Here is a 21322-nt window from a genome sequence, read left to right as displayed (position 1 = left end):
CATCACTGTTGACCATTTATTCCACAAAACATACAATGCAAAGCATGTGCACTGTACAAGCCTTAATATTATGAAAATACTCATAACCATGCCATTTTTTTTCAATTCATTAATCTTAATTTTGTTTTTGTAGTCCTCCAGTTCTACTTTTTTTTTTACATGACACAGTATAACTGTCTATTGAACATTGCTTTTGTCAGTTTTTGTCCTTGTTAGCTCATATTTCCAACTTGACTATATTATAAATATTAAGTAAAATTAAAATATTTCAGTCTTACCTGAACTATACAAACATACTGGTATGACGGTTGACACAAGTAGACTCAATTTCTTTTAAACTGTGCGTAAATTGAAACAGGTATAAACCTGGCAGTGTTTTCCATGTGCTACACACAGCGGTGTCAAGTGCAGCTGCTGGTTAGAGACACAAGCTTTTTAAAATCAATGACTTTGCTGCTGGTAACGGCTTCTTTAACAAGCCCAGTCCAGTAATGGTTCTTATATCAGTAGTCCTAACTAATACCAGTTACACAAGTCCTTGACAACATCCATTTTGAGGGGAAAAAAGATCCATTTTCATTTGTGGCACAGCAGTTGTGGAGGCTTGTTTCTGTGGTCCATTTTGAAAGAAGTGAGGGGTTGATACCGGAGGATTGGTCGCTCATTAATGAGTCTGTGTAAAAAATACACTAACACTTCTGAAAGGTAGGCAGCAGGTGGTTCCCAAGGTTAAGTGACAAGACCCCTACAAAGGTTGGGTTACAGTTCGTACAATTTCAAAGACTCCCGTTCCTGTTTCTTCCTCCGTTCCAGTGAAGCACCTTGTCGATGTCTTCTTCAGTGCAATCTCCATCCAATTTACACATCTTCATCACATAAAATATACAACAACCCTCAATCTCATTAGTTTATATTATGTTAAATGTTATACACATATTAAAAATTTTTACAAACCAAACTGATTGTTAAACCACACATTATCACATCTGTACAAACTCAGAAAATAAAAGGGCACAAAACTAGGCAAAAGAAAGGAATTTGTTTTTTGGCAATTAAAAGCAACAGCCTGGTCTTTCACAAAACCACAAATTAAAGGATTAAATACTGAAATCCAAAAATTAAAAAAAAAGGAACAGTACATTTAGAGCTCAACAGAGTCCGTATTTGTGATGATAAAACTGTTCTTCACTTTCTCGTAAATGTTAACAGAAAAACAAGGTTAAATGGGGGTTAAGTGGCTGAAATACAAAGCCTGAGGACATACAGTATGCGATCAGAAACCAAGCTCATGTTTGAGACAAGAAATACCCTGCAGTTCATCGCAACAACAGTAACACTATCTTCTCCTTTATCTAGTCAAGTTCGTATTTCTGAGATACATAACAGGAAAAAAAAAAAAAAAGGCTTTTATAAAGGTTCCGATTTCAGCTCCTCAACCCGGCACTCCAGGTCAGCCACCTAGAGAAGAAGAAGAGAGAGAAAAGCAGTTATGACAATGATTACGTTACAATGCTTTTGTGCCAGGTGTGAAGAGTTCACACAGTGGGGGTCCAAACGTCTGAGTGCTAGATCTTACACTTGATTACATGTCATTAAATCTCAGAGCATCTTACTGAAGCAGCTTCGGGCCAAATTGCTCTTGAGAGCGTGAAAAGAACATCACACCAGTCTCAAATTGGAAGAAAGTCTTGTTTACAGGTGATTTTATAGCTGCAGGCTCAGCTTAGACAAGGTGATTGCTGTACGAGGTGCTGACTCGCACACGATCAACTACACCAAAGACAAGCTCTCCGCAGTATGTCGTATACTCTGGCTTAGAGGAAGATGATTCATTTTCTAGCAGAACTCTGACCCCTAAACATATATCAAAGTCATCCCAGGCCTGCATGTCTAAAGCAAAATGCTGAGCTTTAACAGTTCGCCCTCCACACTCACATATCTTTGGGAACATTTGAAAAGAGCAAAACAGGAAGTAGAGAATAATCAGTCAATGCTGTAAGGGAGATGGAGCATTGTGGATTCAAAGTGCAAAACCATAAAACCTTTTTCAGACAGAGAATATATAGCACCAAATTTGCCTGCAGTTCATATTTTATCTTATATTGGTAAGCCATAATATAACATTGTTCAAGAAATATCACTTGAATAAAATGTTTTGTGCAAGGACCCCATTATTATATACATATATCAATCTAAACTAAGAATTGTGCACTAACATATATATATTAAAAAAAGAGCTTTTGATCACTTTTAATTACTTTATTAAAACCCATAAATGCTGTAAGCAGGACACCATTGAGACCTTATATTTGATACTGAAGTTAAAAATAAATGTTCCTTTGTTCTTTTCTTACAATCAAAAGATATGGCTGGCAATTTGCTATATTTTTCTTATTGTCAACAAATCTTGTGTGCATGGCCTTACAAAGAATGACTCAAAGACTGAAAACACAACTGCTGCTAGTCTTTTGAGTCATTTCTAAACTGTGCCCAAATCTCTTTGTGGTGAAGGAACATGTCACCCAGTGCAACAGTGTGACTCACTGATGTGTTTTAAATAGTTTTTGGACAACAAAAGAGGTCTACAGTACAGAGAAATGTGATACATCAGGATCCTACTTAGAAGTAGAATGTTGTTAGTTTGGCTCTGCACATCAGGTTTGATGACAATAAGAAAAATATAGAAAAAATCGACAGCGATATCCTTTAATTATATGCATGATATTCAAATATATTGTTTTTAGATGTGTCCATGGACTGTGTTCAACCTCACTGTAAGCAACCTCCCATACCTGCTCTTGAAGCTGACCAGACTCCTCTTTCAGCAGCGAGGCCTCAGCTCCAACTTGTGCACAACGCTGGGTCTCCTTCTTCAGGTACTCAATCTCCCTGTAAGAAGGAAGCAGATCAGAGTACCACGCTGTTTAGCTCACATGTCATATATCACGTAACTCAATTTGCTCATCTGTGCAGTCAAACTGTCTTACTTCTGCTGATACTCCTTGATCAGGCGTTTGGCTTTGCTGTACTTGCGCTCCAGGGCCTGATACTGGGACTGTGTCTCTTTTAGGTGCTCGTCCACAGCCTGGCACAAGCTCTGAGCCTCCATCCAGTAGCCTTCTAGCTTCTCCATACGCTCCTTGTTTTCCTGCAGGGTCTGTTCTAGCTGGGCTTTATCCATACGCCAGCGCTGCTTCTCCTGCTCTGCGTGGTGCAGCTGAGGGAAAAAAAAGAGACGCATTTGTTTCAATTAAAGTCAGCGGAAAACTAAAATCCTTCTCTGCATGGTTAAATTTCATTTGTCCCAGTGGACACATCTTTCACACTTACCTTTCTTTTCAGCTGCTGGATCTCAGCCTGGGTCACAGCATGCTTTATCTGGAGCTTTATCAGAAGGAGAGGTGACAATTTTAAACACAGATGTTATTATTAGGCACATTAAAGGAAATAAACTGTGATTACAGAGCGAACACTCTAATTAAGGAGATGGCTGCTCACCTCTTTGTATTTATGGGCCAGTTTCTCAGGGTCTGTCTCCAGAGGCGACATGTCCTCGTTCTCTGCCAAGTCAAACACCTCAATGGCGCTGGGATACGGCGGGCTGATTTCCTCCTCTTCGTCCTCTTCCTCATCTGTGCCGTATTCTCCACCCTGCATGGGATGAGGGGAAAGGTTAGGAACTCATTCACAGCCATAAATAATTACTTTTAAAAAGGGCCAGTTCACCCAAATTATGATATGATTTTCTCTTCTCTCTTTCTACTTGCAGCAGTTTTCAGAGGAGCTTTTTATTTTTTATCTAGAGTAATGGTGTGTTTATGGGAAGACAGAGTGCTTATTAAGTTTTTAATAAGTGTACGTAACTTTTCTTAGTTCTGAGTAAAAACAAGATGTAATAGTCTATTAAATGATACCTTTCAAGGCTCACGTGAGCTGTGACACCAAATGACCACTAGGTGGTGCAAAACTCAATAAAGCAAACTATCTATTTTCCATTATACAACCCTAATGCTTTTCAAGAACCATCCCCTCTCACCCCTGCATGAATAGGGTAACTTCCTCCCTGTTATTTTAGTAATAAAACCCAAGGCAGTTTATGTAAAAGCTAAAACAGAGATACAATCTGAGACAAAGATTAACAATGAAAGGACATCCAAGGGCGCAACATTTGAGTCATCCTGATTTGTCCCCATTTTTTAGAGCTGAGCTTATCATTTGATCATGCTGATACTAGATGCTGGATACAACAGTGTGGCTTTTCGCCAAAGGTTACAACACTGACCAACCAGAGAGGGTCATCTCTGGTCCCAAGCGTATTGGGATAAATTTCGTAATTCTTAAGAGGGAACCAGGGTCATATGGGGACAATTATTGCATAAAGCCTTATTTTCATTTAAAAGACGCCTAAAAAGCTAGTGCTGTGCAAGCAGCTGTGTTTGAGGCAACTTTTCAGCTGCAAATAATATATATCACATTTTTTCATATTCTTATAAAATATAAAAATAAATATAAAATATTCCATTTACTTCTTAAAATCCTTTGTGTGATTAAAGTAGTATGTGTGTGCAAACAAGTGGAGGGGGAGGGGAGGAAGGGGAAATGGATTAGTAAGCATTGTACCCTCACTTCTGCACTGTGGGTGTGCAGACGTTGCACCATGTCAGCTAACACAAGATCCTACACCAGATGTGTTAGTCATAAAAAAATATCAGCCTTGAACATGAAGACCAACCTCTTGCTCGTCCATGTACTGGTTGTAGCGCTGCTCCATCATCTCTCTCTGCCAGCGTTCCTGCTCCAGGGTCTGCTGGATGAGCTGGGCTACTTCACTCTGTTCACCCGGCTTCTCTCGCCCAATAACAAACCTGCATTTTGACAAGCAGCAACAATCTCAGGATTGAACAAAACAACTCTAACAACTTGTTCGAACAAATGTTCACAAAGGCTAACTGAACTGAAATAGGCCCTGATTTCATATGCTTATGATACTGTATGTGCAAGCTAAATAATACATGGCGGCCCTTTCTTTCTCTTGACCGCTGAGGATCATGAACATGGGCTCTATAAGGTATGGTGTAATGTACTAATGCAGTAAGGAATGTGCTGGCTCTCTGATGACAGAAAATGGCTTCCTGTTTATAGCCGAACAAAGGCAGTCTCTATGGAGTTAGCTTCTTCTATGATTAAAATCAAAAGCTCAACTCTGCCTCTCTTTTAGCTCATTGTACAGTTCACTATAGAGGGTATAAGTTTCCTGATTGAGGCTCACCAATCTCTGGCCAATTAAAGCGATTATATAAACAGTAAACAGTAAACAGTGGAGGCTATAATGAATAATGACGCAGACACAGACGGTTACTAAGCCTTTCTACCGAAGCCTTTCAATTTCTGCGGCACTAAGGGGTAATTAAATGTTCACAAACACACTTCCTGCCTCGGTCTATTTGTCTGGCTGACGTTTTTTATGAATAGGCCTGAGCTCTAGTGCCCTCTTCCTTCCCTGCAACTGATCCATAATGTATGAGCTATCTATGGAGGTCTCTGATCTTCACAATTCACACAACACTAACAATTACAGCAACAACACTGACCACTAAACCCTGAATTATGAATGAGCTAAGATGACAAAGGAGCACAGAGGGAACAGTCAGCCCCACCAAAATGTGATAGAGTCAGGCTACAAATAACCCTCTGGCATTTCAAAATGGTACTTCTGATGCAAACTGTATTCCTTCCTGATAACCATGTTTTCTGTGGTGCTGTTGTGGAAATCTTTGGACCTGATTCAGTATGTCTCCAAAAGGAGCATTTCAATACTGAAGGGTATAATCAGGACCCTGTGAGAGTTGATATACATCTAAAGTCGGGTGAACTGACTGGGCAGGATGTGGCAGAAGTCAGTCCTGCGTGTAAGACTGGCGGTGGGTATGCAAGAAGAGGAAACCAACTCTTCAAGCAAGAATGCTGGATGTTGCAGCAAAGCTGTGGCAACAAAATGTAACAAAACAGGGTCACTAAGACATACAGCAAACCACAAAATGGTAACTGTGAAAATTAAAGTGTACTTAACAAAAGAGTACAGCCACACAAGTGAGAATATAGCTGGGTGCTCTGAGTTAAATGCTAAAATTAGCGTTCTAATATGCTCACAATGACAATGTTAATATGCTGATGTTTAGCACGTAATGTTTAACCATGTTCACCATCTTCATTTAGTGTGTTAGTATTCTAGTATATGTTAATTATCACTAAACATGGAAGTATTTAACAAATGGAAAATTTGACCTTATATTGGTCAAAAGAATTAAATTAGATCACCAAAATTGTTGCAATTCATCCTGATGGGAATATGGATGTCTGTACTAAATTTAATGTTGATTCACCCAATAGTTTTTGAGACATTTTACTAGAAGATAATGTCAAGCTCATAGTGGTACAAGAGGAAAAGTCTGGGAATCACCATATTCAAAAGGTTTCATCCTTTGGGGACCATAAAATGTCACAGTAATCAATCTAACTGTGGTTGAGATATTTCATTTTGGATGAAACTAGTCGACTGACATCACCAACAACATCACCATCCCTAGAAACCATGACACTGGCATGACTAATATAACCCACACTAGTGTTTGTATAATTTGTGCCTCTAGATGTTAAAGTAAGTCAATGTCATTGTAGTGAAATTGTGACTATTCAGAGTGACTCTTACTTGACGGTTCCTGAAGTGTTCCTGAGGACGGAGGCAGCAAAGTTCTGGGTGACTCCCACCAAACTGGTTCCATCCACCTCCACAATCAGATCGTTCACCTGGATCCTGGAACAGACAGTTTGGAGCTGTGGTTATCATCTTTATACATAAGCCCACACAAAGGCCCGCTGCATTTAGATGTCCTTACTCTTGGCAACGATACCTGCAGTATGTGCTGTTGCCAGAAATAAAAGAAGCTGTATTAATAAAGCATCCACTCCTGGAAATAAAACCACAACTACTCAGCTAACCTTAAGTTGGCACACGCTTTAAAGGAATAGTCTAATGGGATTTTTCAGTTTGACAGAAAGTTTAAAGGATGCACTTCAGTTGTAAAGACTGAATGAGGAATCAAGATGATCCAGAGTGTGTAAATAAACATACCTGCCATCCCTATGCGCTGCTCCTCCGTCTGTGACCGTCTTAACAAAAATGCCCAGCTTCTCCAGACCCATATCTGCTCCTGCACCCATCCCGATGATACTGATGCCCAGGCCATCGCCATCTGAAAGACATAGGGCCCAGCTGTTAGTATACTGCCATTATATTAAAAGCATAAAAAGGTTTGATTTGTTATGTTGTCATGTCATTGTGAGTCCATCATGGGAGCTTGTGGACTGAGACATTGTTACCAATCCGGGTGGGTAGAAAACTTGGCTTTGATACCATATCTGTGTCATCACCCTTGGGATTCACATGTTTTGTAATAAGAGCTGCCGTGGACTCATTTCAGAGAGAGACACAGAGATTAAATTTGGGCGAAGAAGTGAAATAACAGCACTCGCTCCTTTCCCATTACCCCGAAAAAATGCAAATTAGGTAAATCTACAGTATTACCCCACTTCTAAATGAATCAACTGATCTTATAGAAGTATTATGTAGAAATGCTAGATATCAGGTATATATATAAAAATGCCATGAAGTTTATACTGTATAGTCGACCCCTATTGATAAATCAGTGCATGTACAATTCTTGGTTGCAATCATTAAAATAAGGAAACATTATTAAAAATGAATTTTCATATGATTGTGTAAAGAAAGTTTTCAGTTCTGACATCGCTGTCCTCAGATCCAAACTCTGTTCCAGAGGGCAGCTTCAAGCTTTGTCAGATTTCTTTTGGTACAGTGAGCAGCAGAGAGTGTGCAGATCTGAGGGGTCTACCAGGGACATGCAGCATATCTTTGCGGCACATCAACCACAGCAGTCAGGGGGAAAATCCATGAAAAGATTCATAAATAAGTAGTGGGATCTTAAATCAGTCCTAACTGGAGGCTATGCAAGGATCAGGAGTGATGTCAGTTCTTTTCTTTGTATCTTTTAACACTGACAGCAGCATTATGTATGAGCTGTAACTGATTTACAGAACTTTTGGGTGTCCCTGAGAGCAACGTATTATAATAGTTGAGCGTACTTATCAAAAAAAAGAATGAACAAGCTTCTTTGTATCTCGGGGAGAAAGAAAAAAGGTGTGATCGTTGCATATTATTGAAAGAACAGACCACTTTAAATTAGCTTCTTTATGAGTAACTTGAAAGTAAGATCAGAGTCAGTGATAACATCCAGATTTCCTGCCTGAGGTGTAATGTACTGAGACAGTGCGTTCATTTGTGTACACCGTTTCTCTTTTGACCAATAACCGCAACTTCTGTTTTTGCCCAGATGTAATGAAAGTAGACAGAATACACAGCTGCACATCATTCATAGAGAACGTGGTCACATATGGAGTAACCTGCCCCGTACACAAGTCTAAATATAGTCTTCTATAAATATATTAATGCACTATAATGCTGAAGGGATGTTGGAAATATGGCTCACTGAGGAGAGACGAAGGTGAATCTTGCAGGAGACAGGAGTGTTGGCAGAAGGCAGCCGGTGAACATTGAAGGCCTTTTTACATAAGTAATAACAAAAAGTTGCTTCAAATAGAGACCAAAGGGGAGAATTATTATTCATTTTCAAATATCGTACAAACAACTCACCTGGTGCCTCAAGCAGGTTAAAATAAATGCTTAGAAACGTGTGAACTGTAAGAGCAGACCCTTTTTGTAAATAGCTTGGTACAGGTAGGATTTGGGTGAATACAGATGAGCACTGGGAATAGAAAACAGGCTTTATAAGGAACTTTCTTATGTTCAGTACCTTTTTCCAGCTCCACAGGGAACAGGTCCAGCCTCTCCACCCTCTTCTCCAGCTCGTACTCTGCAGACGCTGCCATGGGATCCACATCTTCATTTCGCCTGTCATAGTCCTCGTTGGGATAAGTGGCAAACACCTGCAGAAGAAAACAGACTTGCTAAATTAGATTGAGCATCACAATTACTTCAACCTCTGTGTTTGAGACATTTCCTTAAAGAAAGGGATATTTTGGAAAATGAGCTAATTTGCTTTCTTGCCAGAAGTTATATAAGAGGACTGGTACTTCATTTAGCTTAGCAGTAAGCTGAACATAAAGACAGGAGACAGCTAGCCTGGCTCTGTCCAAAGGTAAAAAATATACTGCATTTGGTCATTCACTTCAAAAACTGTTTGTGGTTTTGCATGGGGTAAAGAGCGAGGAAAGTTAACTGTGTCCTGGCTGTGGCTTCGTATTTAACGGACAAAAATGAGAGTGGTATCGATCTTCACATCAAATTCTGCTTATTTTAATGAGTACTTTCTTTAGGTATCCTCTTTCTTGTGTTTTTGCAGCGCTCTTCCCGAAGGTCACTTGTCATCTGAGTGGTAACACATCTCTCCTTTGATTTTCCTCTGGTGAGGTTTCAGCTTCTCAGGTGACCCTCTCTTGTCTTTGCAGCCACAGAGGCTTTCAGTGCTACTCCCTACAACCCAGAATTTACTTCAAATACATTAACTGCTATTAAAAACAGACAACCACCATGGTAACAGCTGAATCACTTTTGCTGTATTATATGAACAAATGAGACAAATTCACATTTGTTTTCATGGAAATGTTGTGGATTATGATTTAACAACAGCTGATTTAATGCACATCCACAGCAAACTACGCTGCAGTTTTTATGTAGGTTATGTGTATGAATTGTTATATATTCTAAATCCAGTATGTAGCATTCAGTTTAAACCCTGAACTATTCCTCTGTTTTTAGTAGTACAAATGGAAAAATACATATGATGTATTCAATGAAGTTACTGACTTTATATTTCTAGCAAAAATGTTCTCAGAGAGTTGCAGATGTAAACAGCTGAGATAGACAAGCAGGACACATGGCTTGATCACAGCTGACCAACACTGTAATGCAATTCAAATTTATTGACCGTTTCAAATGAGATAGCTAGAGCATTTCCTCGAGCTGTATCATTTCACAGCAGTAATGTGTATCAAACACACTGGGGAGAATCAATCACAACCGCTTAAGTTGCTCTCATGAAGACAGAGGCCTCTGTTTCAGGGCCCGACTTCCCACATTCACTCTGGCCTAACAGCATGACAGTTTACATAACCACCTCCAGCATGCTAATGGAGGGCTTCTGCAGCTGCTGCTCACAATCCACGTGCACACACACACACACACACACACACACACACACACACACACACACACACACACAGTCTTTAAAAGCCTCACTTTCAGTCTTCCAAGATGATTATGTATGCACCACCTTGCATGCTCAAGTAGCCAGTCTAATTCAGTGCTGGACACTCTCCTCTCACACATTCTTCAATTCACTTTATTTCTATTTCTATTTCTACACTTTTCTTAAAAATTCTTTCTTCTCACCGCTGCAACATTTTAGCACCTTTTTTTCTCGAGTCTTTGTTTACTTTATTCCGTGCATCTCTCGCACTCTTTCTCAGCCGTTTTATGTGTCCGTCACCGTTACAGAAGTAGCATCTCGTAGCTTCAGTGCTACCCTGCACTCATATAGGCCCCGTCACCCTAGCAACCCCACAGTAAAGAGCTTGTCAGTTTTGACAGTGCCTTTGAAATGTAACCAGCCCCTCCTCTCTGAGATTTATTCAGTATTATTGTATTTTCATGCATCATTGAACACTGTACAAGCCTCTGCGCCTACTTTTAAGCCTTCCTCACCCATAGGAATAGGGTTTACAATGCTGTGGCCGAGAGCCAAATCACCGCTATCACTGTCTGTTCATACAAGTGATGATGTGGTTGGATTTTTTTCTCAAACTCTTGCAAAAAATTTTTTTTTAAAATGCTACTTGTAGAGTTTAGCTGGGGTGAGACTATTCTGTTATTGATGACAATCTTCTTTTTTTTCAATACATTTTTTTTTTAAATGATCTATTTTTTATGCAACAAAACACCAAGGAAATGTCCTTCTATGAGCAAACCTACTTGGAAATAAAAATCTCTCTGTTTCTGATTCTGATAAGGTAAAATGTAAGAAAGGATAACATCTGCCTACCTCTAAATTTCACTAAAAATCCACACAATCACTTCCACTTGTCTTCATCATGAGGTCACCGTTCCTGTCCAAGAAGTAGTCTGGCACATATAACCGCCCATAAAACCACTATGTTACATTTTTATACTTTGTTTTCTGTACGAATTAAACAAATAAGATGTAATAATTGGCTATAAAAGGTGCTGGTAGGTGGATATTGTTTCCTTCAGAGAGAGCCAGCGCTTGCTGCTCCCCCCCTACTCCTGGTCTTTATGCTAAGCTAAAGTAAGCTAACCGCTGCTGACTGTAGCCTCATATTTCCTGCAAGGATTTGAGAGTGATAATAAGCATATTATCACTCTTAACTTATCAGGGAAAATTGCCAAGCAGTTAAATTTACACTCCAGCCTCTCAAATGTGAGTAATTGTTGCACCTGTTCTGTTTCGTACAATTGTAAATTGAATGTCTTAAGGTTTTTAACTGTTGGGTCAGTCAAAACAAAGCAGTTTGAAGACTCAAATGTAGACTCTGGTAAATTATGACTGGCATTTTACCATATTTTTGACATTTTACAGACTAAATTATGAATAAAAATATTAATAAACAGATTGATTAATGAAAAAAATCGTTATCTGAGCTGCAGTTTCAGTTCTCAGCAGCACTGAAGTCTAATGGCTTTTGATTTAGGTTACCTTTGTATTTAGACGGATTAGCAGAATGTGGATTACAGACACACAAAATACACTGTATGCATCCTAAGTAACCGAGCATAAAACAACAACAGTGCATTTACAAGCCTGCGTGCCCAGTGCGATGCTCTCACGTGGCGCCGCTTCGCTCCTTGAGTTTAAAGCTCAAGAGGCCACAGCTGGTGGCTTGTGATGCCCTCATTCTACGCCCACAATACTGCAGTCAATCAATTGAGGGTCAGCAGAATTTAACGTGCCACTAAAAAAAAACAACCACGATGGGATGTGTGTTGTGGCCCCGGGCAAGTTTCAGGACCGTTGCCATGATGCCGACCAGGCTACTATAATGTATGTACAGTAGAATTAACACTTTCACTTTCCAAGGAAGATTTCCTCCCTCCTTCTGTGAGATCATTCAAAACAGGGCAGACACACTAATGGGATCCCACATGATGTAACCTTTCACCCCGACCTCATCTAAGTATCCAGAGTAGTAGATGAACTCTTTGAACGGTGAGGTGGCTATCTTTGGAAGACAAACATTGGGATTAAAGGCAGGGTGATGGGGGTGGGCAGGCCTGGAGAAGGACGCTGTTCCAGTTGTGGCAGATAGTAGGTCAGAGGAGCTAACAGATGGCCAGGAAACTCCCTTCCTCCCTCCCTCTGCTACTAGCCGCCTGGGATGTCCTACAAAAGCTCTGTGGGCAGCTAGCTAGAGCCACTCACCAGCTAACAGATTGTGTTTGTGTCTATAAAGAGCACCCACTTGGGACTATAAAAGGTATTTAAAATAGCCAGTAAGTGACAACTACCATTTTACAATGCATGTGTCGTGACAGAGAGATGGCTAAATGATAGAGCTGGTCTGAAGGCCTCTGCTTTACTACAATGTGGTTCCATCTTGACGGCCCTCTGGCTAGGATGTGATTTGGGTAACACTGTGGTGGTTTAACTAGGGAGTCAATACAACCACCCCCACCCCCAACCCCCACTGCTCACAGCAGCATGTCAACTGCTGTGTTTCTTTCCCTCTTGACTCTCCAAAAACAGATCTAATTTTGGATCCAGCCAATAGGATGTGCGGAGGTGGTGCCATTGGTTTTTCACAACATTTTCCACTGTCTCTCTCCACATTCTCTAGCACCCAACTTTCCATTATATTCATTATTCACACAATTCTTGCTGTTGTTTCAAGCCTTTTCCGGCATGTAAGCTTTTTCCAGCTTCACTGCTATTCTCTGTTTTTACCCATAGACTTTAAAATATATATATATATAAAAAAAAAGAAAAGTATGTTGCCACCAAGATGTCACCCATTGGAGGATTCTTTTGGACAGCTAGTTACAACAACACCAATTGGACAAACTACATGTTGTTACTACAGTATCTGAGTCTGTCACTACACAATTAAAGTGTCAACCATGAATTATATGCACAATTTTCACAGCATCGCGCAGATACTGAAAGTTTGTAAACTATAATATTTTTAGAGAGCTCAGACAAAAATATTCAAGTACATTACTGAATGTGTAGAGTTTTGCATTTTGCCATTTTTGGACAGAACACTAGCTGCTAACTTTCTTAGCATGATGCATTTGCTAATGGTAACTATGATCATGCTAATCCTAATTTTTGCTAGCAAAAAACTGTTTTAAAACACTTTGTAGCAAGATTTAAATACTGGAAAAAGCTGAACATCGGACTCATTGGAGGGTCTTTTGGTACAACAAAACACCAAAATGTTACTATTAACTTTCATGAACTGGAAGCACACTGAATAATTAATGGCTACAGTCACACCTATACCCTGTGAATCTGGGGTTAAATCATGGTTTCCTAATCAGCATTGTCACCTTGGTAGCAACTTGACTGAGATGGCACCCACCTATCACTCAAAGCAGTCATTCCCTTAATTATGCATAACTTTAAGCCTCTATCAAATTTAAACGAGTGAGTTATATAAAGATTCAAACCCCTTACAGATGCTGTGAACCAGGACATTAGCCATAGAAACCAAACCCTTTTTTGTATCAGGCTGTAAACAGGTTTATTTCTGCTGTCAAGTTGGGCATTTTACCATGGGGGTCTATGAGGATTGACTCACTTTTTGGAGCCAGCCTCAAGTGGCCAACTGCAGTTTTTGGCAATTCCACGTTGGCTTCATTTTTCACCCCCAGAGGTTGCTGCTTGTTTTTACCTTGAATGTGAGCTCTGAAGTTAATTAAAGAAACATGCAAAAAGAAACAGCTCCTCATACAGTCTTAGGGAGCATCACTGCTATTAGCATGCTGCAATTAATCCATTATTATATGATATAGCCCATTAGAGCCTGGATGTATGCGTCTCATAACAAATATGTAGACCAAAAGAAGCCATAATGATTACACTTTTTCCCTCTTCAACAGCTTAACAACACCACCATTAATTACTTTGCCAGCCAGCGCAGGTTACAAATGTCCAGAGCCGAAGCAGCAGGTAATTGCTTCTAAATCCTCCTAAAATTGGGGGTTAATCCATATACCAATTGTGCAACACACAGGCAGAAAATAAGGATGTGGCCTTGGCTGCCATCACGTTGGACCAGTCTGCCCCAGCCAATAAAATGGATATGATGGGTTTGTCATAGTAACGGTCGCATGGCACCAGAGCTTGTCTATTTTGGCAGGCCAGTCTTTGGTCAGCAGTCATGTTTAGGCTTAGTGCTGACCCTGGGGAGGGACACTGCAGCATGATAATAAGGTCAACAACAGGGGACTGAATAAAGATACAATATGTGGAATGATACAGCCACTATCTACATGATGTATTATATGGCTATTGTATGTCACTGTATATTTATCTATTTATCTATATTTACTCAAATTTGAGTACCATTTGTTAAAAACTATAGTGCCCAGCTGTTTCAGGAGAGTATTTAATTGTTTTTTAAAAGATGAAACTATGTATTTGTGAACTGTTTTTAAAGATTTGAGTCTTCAGTTGGAGCAAAGCAACTTAAAGCTTGGCATCACACATAAGATAGTCTTGATAGGCGGACTTACACATCATTGGTTTTTGGTCTTTTCATTTGTTTCATTTGATGTTTTGACAATAAGAAAAATACAGAATAACATCATCCTTTATTTTCTTTCCTGCGGGATCAATACAGTATTAATCAAAACTAGACAAGCTGTAAAACTGAAGATAAAAATCTTTATCACTCCATACAGCCTTACAGATCACCAACCAGCATCTATTGTTTTTTAAGCCTGACATGATTACGACAGACGAGACAAAATCGCTTTCAGACATCATGACTGAGACATTTCATAACATGGCTTGTTGCAGCAACTGTAGCGAGTAGGCACATCATGTAAATGCTTGCAGCCCACCACCGCTGCAGGACTGAGAAGTGGGGCAGTGTGACCTTGCTGATAATCTGTCTGGTCTCCCACCCCTCCTCGCTATGAGTAATGCACTGTATGAAATACTGCAGGACCGCTGAGTCTAAGTAATAGACATTTTGAGGATACCTTGACATATGGTGATGCATTACCTCTCCCTTGGCTATTCCTCGATGGCTGATCTGAGATGTAACACAAACCACCAAAGGTTGCATTTGGACTGTTAACATTCTCTATCTTGCAGTTTGTGCCAGTGGCCTTAAAAAAATGATATTCATGTGTCTGTGTTTGTCAAAATTATACACCATGAGTTCATTACAGTATAAGAACATCCATTGTTTGCATTAATCACACCGTGCGAAAGAAAATCATAGGTGTTCTTTGAGCAGTCTGGCAGGACTGCTGTTCAGAGTTGCGTAGGTAGCAGGAACCCATGAGAAAGTGTGTATGTGTGTGTGTGTGTGTGTGGGTGTGTGTGTGTGTGTGTGTGTGTGTGTGTGTGTGTGTGTGTGTGTGTGTGTGTGTGTGTGGTGATGGGGGAATACAAAAGTGTAAGAGTAAGCTAGGTGATGAGTGAGCAAGGTGATTCTAACGCATGAAAAATAAATCTGATTATTTCTGGTTTGGAGAGAACATAGCACAAATCCAATAGAGATTATCTTTATCTTACGCTTAAAAAAAAAAAAAAAAAAAAAAAAAAGCTCTCCTTCAACAATAGATAAATATTTAAAAATCATGCATGACTACATCATGAAGTACAGTAGCACGTTGATTCTGAACGATACAGAGCGTAGCCAAAACAAACAAGCTCAACAAATAATTAAGACATGAGAGGTTGCTTCCTGTGTTCGACAAGGAGGCGGCCATGAAAAAGCAAAGCAAGTCTGTGACGATAACAATGCTGCTATTTTTACTAACAGTAGGAGACTGGTGACAAAGAGCGAAAGGGAAAAAAGAAGGAGCGAGAAAAAGAGTGTCAGGAGGAGCAAACAAAGGGTCTAGTGTGAACTCTACCCGAAGCAGAAATGCTATTTTTGCCAGTTGGAGAGGACAGATAGACAGACAGACAGACAGACAGACAGTGAGGAGTGTTCAGTGTAAAATGGGGACAAAGACAGACATGTGCCCAGACGTCCAACCGCCATCACCACAACAAGACTTAATTGTGACCGAAAGCTGAGTTGTTGCACAGAGGGGAAATATGCACTAAAATGGGCATTTCCTGTTTGGGAGAGAAACTAACTGACACTGTGACTTAAGAGCTGGCGGTTGTACAGTCACATGACATTTGAGCTGCATAATAATGCTCCTCCCATTTGACCTTGCACCCCCCCTTCACCCCCCCCTTTTTACTCTGATCCACCCCTGCATCAATCTCCATAACAAAGGCCACACTGATACAGTGTGAAAGGCCTCAGTAGGAGGTTATTCTCCGATGATGGCTGGAGGGTCACAACCGAATTTTGCTTTTTATCAAAGCGTTACGACAAAGAGTTACGACTTCTTTATCACTCCATATATAATGCTTCCTCCTGGTAGCCATCTTTGATCTCCTGAGGGATAAAATAATGTGATAGAAATCTGTTTTTTTTCTCTTCTTTTTCTTCTTGCATTACAATGGCCAACTGAGCTCAGACATGATTTATAAAGATACTGATGGGATTTTCAGCATAGCGGACATAGTCTGCATGATCTAACCATCGGTGGATATTAGAGCCCAGAATTGGCTTATCACAGATATAACTATATTTGTATATACTTGGCACACACACTCATAGAAATTGCTGTGCATGAATGCTTTACAGGTTGTATTTTTTACCCCTATGTGTCTTAATTCAAGCTTGAAAGTATTTGTGTTTTTATTCACAGATATTATTTAAGATTTAAAGGTGTCCTGAGGAGCTTCCATGTACCCTCATTGTTTCTCACCGAAACCCATGGTGCGTATCTTTGAGGGATAAACATGTTGAATGCATTTCCTTCCTCATAAAAACATTTTCAAAGCAGTGAATATTTTGTAACCTGCATCATTTGCATCCATGTCTTCTTCCAGCATTAGCTATCAAACACAGGAATAATGCATGATTGATTGGGACCCATATAAACACACTATCTGCCAAAGTTAGTGCAGTATTGGTTTTACTTTAGCTATGTTTATTTTGCCTATGGTCTTCTCTCTGGTTTAAGGGGGGTTAGGGCTCTGCTACAAAAATGTGATGTCACATATTTCAATGAACCCATCAGAATTACTCAATTTCATTTACAATCAGTTGTTAAGATTAAGAGAAACATGATTAAATAGTAACTTAATAATGAAAAATAAAATTCTGTTTGGTTGTTCAGTCATAAATATTAGATTTTAGATTGTTCAGGTGTTTCTTTGTGATGTGTCTCTGTATAAATAAGCAACAAATCAAAGTTTAAAGATATTATCTATTGAGAATTTAACTCGCATAAACTCTGGTAATCTGCTTCATCGGGAGACTACGGATGTGGGCTGATCGGATTTGACTGACAGTGACCAAACAACCTATGAACTATCATCAGATTCTGGTTTAAATGTCGCTTAATCCTGATTTGTGCACAGCATTACGTTTCATCACATTTTTAACTTAGGTGAACTTCATTCACCTCAAACCAGAAGAGCACATAGAAATGCAAAAAATGTCTGATGGGATATAATGTGTTTATGTAGGAGATCGCTCATAGTAAGAAGCTATAGAAGTTAAAAGTTGTTTTCATGGCCTTTAAATATGCCATATTTAACATACACAGATATCATCATCTCAGATAAGCTGGTCACATATAAAGGAATAGTTTGACATTTTGGGGAAATAAGCTTTGAGCTTTTAGAGGAGCTGGCTCGCAGATTTAGTTTTCCTTTAGATGGAGCCAGGCTAGCTGTTTCCTCCTGTTTCCAGTCTTTGTGCTAAGCTAAGCTAACCAGCTGGTGGCTGTAGCTTCATACTTACCATAAAGACACAAGAGTGATATCAGTCTCATCTAATTTTTCTGAAAGCAATTAAATGAATTCACAAGAACGCAATTAAATGGATTTCCCAAAGTGTCATGCTATTTCTTTAAAGTTTCACATTCAGCTCTAACTTATCTTGCGTCAGTTGATAATCTTTTATAGCCAAATTTGAGGATTTTTTAAATGTCATCATATCAGCCTATTTGTCACTATCAGATTTTTTTTCAAACTCTCAGGCTCTTGTGAACATGCACTACTGGGTGATGTGCAACGATGGGAGAGAGAACAAAAGCAACTTTCGACTTGGCTGGTCATGATACAGTACAGGAGCCTTTAGTCACTGAAATGGCTTTGTGCGTGAGGGGATGTGTGTGATGCACAGTGTCAGGGCCCACTTCAGCAGGCAGGGATAGACCTAAAGGCAGAGCAGAGCAGCGAGACTGAGCGGGAGAGGATCTGATGCTCTTCTCCGGATCATTACACCACCCCCAGACACTAAGAGACACTAAGAATCAACTCTACCTCCTCATCCACATCTCTCTTCTCTCTCATCTGACTGGCCCAAGAGGAGATTATTAGATCTTTTTCTTCACTTCCTCAATCACACACACACACACAAAAACACTCTATTCCTCACTCAGCTACCCATACATTGTCGGCTGACCTGTCATTGGCCATGGCAGAGTATCCAAATCTCAAAAAAACAGGGCTAATTATCCCTGCTTTTTTTGTTCTTCTTTTACCAGCAGTTATTTACAGAGGCAGTACCCACTGCATTTCAGATAAGTATCTACATAGTGGCTCTTTTGGGGCCCATGTCAGCTGCACAGTTGGAATGCAGAGCCATCCATTAGTAACTGGCTAGTGTGCAGGGAGGGTGTTAGTAGTGTGCAAAGCCCCATGTTGAAACAGGATAAAATCAAAATGTCAGCATCATTCTGACACCGGCAGAAGCTGAGTGAGTTGATTAAAACAGCTGACAGTGGTACTGGCTATGACTGTACCAGGGCAGATAAGCTTTAAGGTCAAATTCAACCATCCTCTCAAAACACCGGATTAAAGAAAAATCCCAACTCCCATCACAGTGTGGGCAAAATTACAATTGAGACATCTGCACCTCAGCCCAATTAGACAAACTCTGTGGGTCCAGTCTGAAAGGTATCTTCCACTCTCTTGTTTATATTATATATTGTTTTTTCCAGTGCATATTTCCTCACCTTGATGGGCTCTATGCTGAAGCGGATCTTCCTTGAAGGGGGCGGGTCCTCCTCATCAGGCAGTCCAGTAATCTCCACACAGCTGGACTCGGGCTCATAGCGGTCATCAACCTCATCTTCCTCCTCATCCACCTGGCTTCCTCCAAAGTCCTCCCCCACCGCGCTGTAGGTACTGATATCCACAGAGTCACGGCCCGACTGGTCTTCTCGGAGCGCCCTGTCCTCCTCTTCCTGTCTGAGCATCTCGCCGGCCTTTGAGATTTGCTTCACAGCAGCATTTTCTCCATTCTCTGGAGAGATGTGCATATCACCTTGCAATGTTGTGCTGCTGGGCTGCATAGTGCCAGAGTGTTCCTCAAAATTAATCTCAGATTTGGCCTCAACACCTGCATCTGAAACAGTCTTTTCTCTCTGCTCATTCGGCTCTCCTACAGTACTGGAAAAATCACTAAATGAATCACTTTGGCCCCCGTTAATGCTTTCAGATGAAGACACCCTCCCCATGGAGCCCCTTGGAGGCCCCTCTTGGTCCTTCAGATTGCTTAGTTCTTCCTCCTGGTTGTCTGCTGCAAAGGCAATGACCCTCTTTGTGATTATTTTGGAGTTCAACACACCCACCTTGGCACTGACCCCCCTGGACGGGAGCGGCGGTGTAGAAGAGAGGCGGTGGAGATTGTTCCGGAGCTCGGATGCCCGCTCAAACACAGCACTGAGCTGGCTGACTGTGGGGGACACTGCCTCACCAGTGTCCAGGCTGTCCAAGGACTCTGTGCTGCCATTGAAGCGGGCCACCACATCCAACCTGCCATCCTGAAATCCTGAGGCCTTGTCTGTCTTCAGCAGGACTCTGGTGGTCGCCAGCTTCTCCTGCTGCTGTCTCTCCTGCTGCTGCCTCTCCTGCTGCTGTCTCTCCTGCTGCTGCTCGAAGATGCGGCGGGTCTCCTGCAGCTTGGAGTAGCTGGGTGATGAGGCCCGCTGGTGCCCATTCTCAGATTTGGTGTCAAATTTACTGACCCTCTCAGACACGGTGGATCCCAGCTTCAGGAGCGCGCTGTGGTCCACGTTCTCGTTCAGGCTCCCGGCTCTTGGGAGGGAGAGTCGCACCGTCTTCTCGTTGTTCCTGCAGGCGCCTTCCTCTCCCTCTGCATCGGCTGGGGATGTGGTCTGCATCTGTTGAAACATGTTTTTAATACGATGCACGTTGGAGCCGTACCTGCGCCCTCGGGGGCCCTCCTGCATGTCCCCATTGGCGGAATTGTCTTTGACTGGTTTCAGGGCCTGCATCCCCGCCTCGTACGCGTTTCTGTGCGGGGATGGGCTCCTGAGCGTGGAGCCAGAGCCGGTGCTCTTGGATGTGGATTCGGTCTTCATCATGGTCAGTCAAGCGTCGCAACGGATGCTCAGCGACGGCATGTCTCCTTTCTCAACTCCCGCTGGCAAATCTGTATTATCCACCCGCAGCCGATTGTAGCGAGGTGGCGCCCAGACTAGACCGGCAGATGGGGAGAAACAAAAACAACAGCTCGTATTATAGGGCCTGCTTGCATCCGCTGCAATTCTCGTCCAAAATGCAACGGAGAAAGTGAGCACGATGCATCTGTCATTAGCTCGCATGCAGTTACAACAATGCAAAATCTAACCCCCTTTACAGATAATTGCATTAGCAAGGTTACAATAATATGAGTGATAATGTTTGCACAGAGAAGTAGAACAGTGACGAGCCGAGGATTTACCGCAGCTGACGACAGATTGCTTACGTTTAATCCCTTTTTACAGCCAGCATCATTTTGATCTCTTCATTCTGTGAGCTGCAGATTTCTGGTCCTCCTCTCGTAGCGCCAGTGCTGCTGCTGCATGGAGGAGGCAGCCGCTGGGTCATAGTGCCTGTCATTTCTCCATCTCTCTCCAGTGTGGTAATAATATAGCCTGCACTATTGGGGACAT

General features: G+C 41.2%; 1 protein-coding gene across 1 annotated transcript; it reads right to left on the bottom strand.

Moving 5' to 3' along the window:
* Window positions 1-20: 20 nt before the first annotated feature.
* On the bottom strand, window positions 21-21199 carry LOC134003551 (neurabin-2-like). Its single transcript, XM_062442787.1, has 11 exons — window positions 21136-21199; window positions 19379-20865; window positions 8889-9021; window positions 7133-7253; window positions 6710-6814; window positions 4733-4865; window positions 3499-3651; window positions 3331-3384; window positions 2988-3217; window positions 2793-2889; window positions 21-1458 (listed from the first exon to the last, which is right to left on the bottom strand). The coding sequence occupies exons 2-11, from the start codon at window positions 20750-20752 to the stop codon at window positions 1408-1410; spliced, it is 2451 nt and encodes an 816-aa protein (XP_062298771.1). The 5' UTR covers window positions 20753-20865; window positions 21136-21199; the 3' UTR covers window positions 21-1407.
* Window positions 21200-21322: the final 123 nt, after the last annotated feature.

This window comes from Scomber scombrus, chromosome 21 (genome assembly GCF_963691925.1).
Source record: "Scomber scombrus chromosome 21, fScoSco1.1, whole genome shotgun sequence".
NCBI classification, from domain to species: Eukaryota; Metazoa; Chordata; class Actinopteri; order Scombriformes; family Scombridae; genus Scomber; species Scomber scombrus.
Note: the sequence above shows the minus strand (reverse complement) of the source record. Positions and strands in the feature narration are given on the sequence as shown.

Coding starts and splice junctions, on each gene's coding strand:
- LOC134003551 (XM_062442787.1), bottom strand. CDS start 20,752: ATGATGAAGACCGAATCCACATCCAAGAGCACCGGCTCTGGCTCCACG. Junction 9,022..19,378: donor TCAGCATAGAGCCCATCAAG/GTGAGGAAATAT, acceptor TTTCTTCTGCAG/GTGTTTGCCACTTATCCCAA. Junction 6,815..7,132: donor GCAGCGCATAGGGATGGCAG/GTATGTTTATTT, acceptor TGTCTGTTCCAG/GATCCAGGTGAACGATCTGA.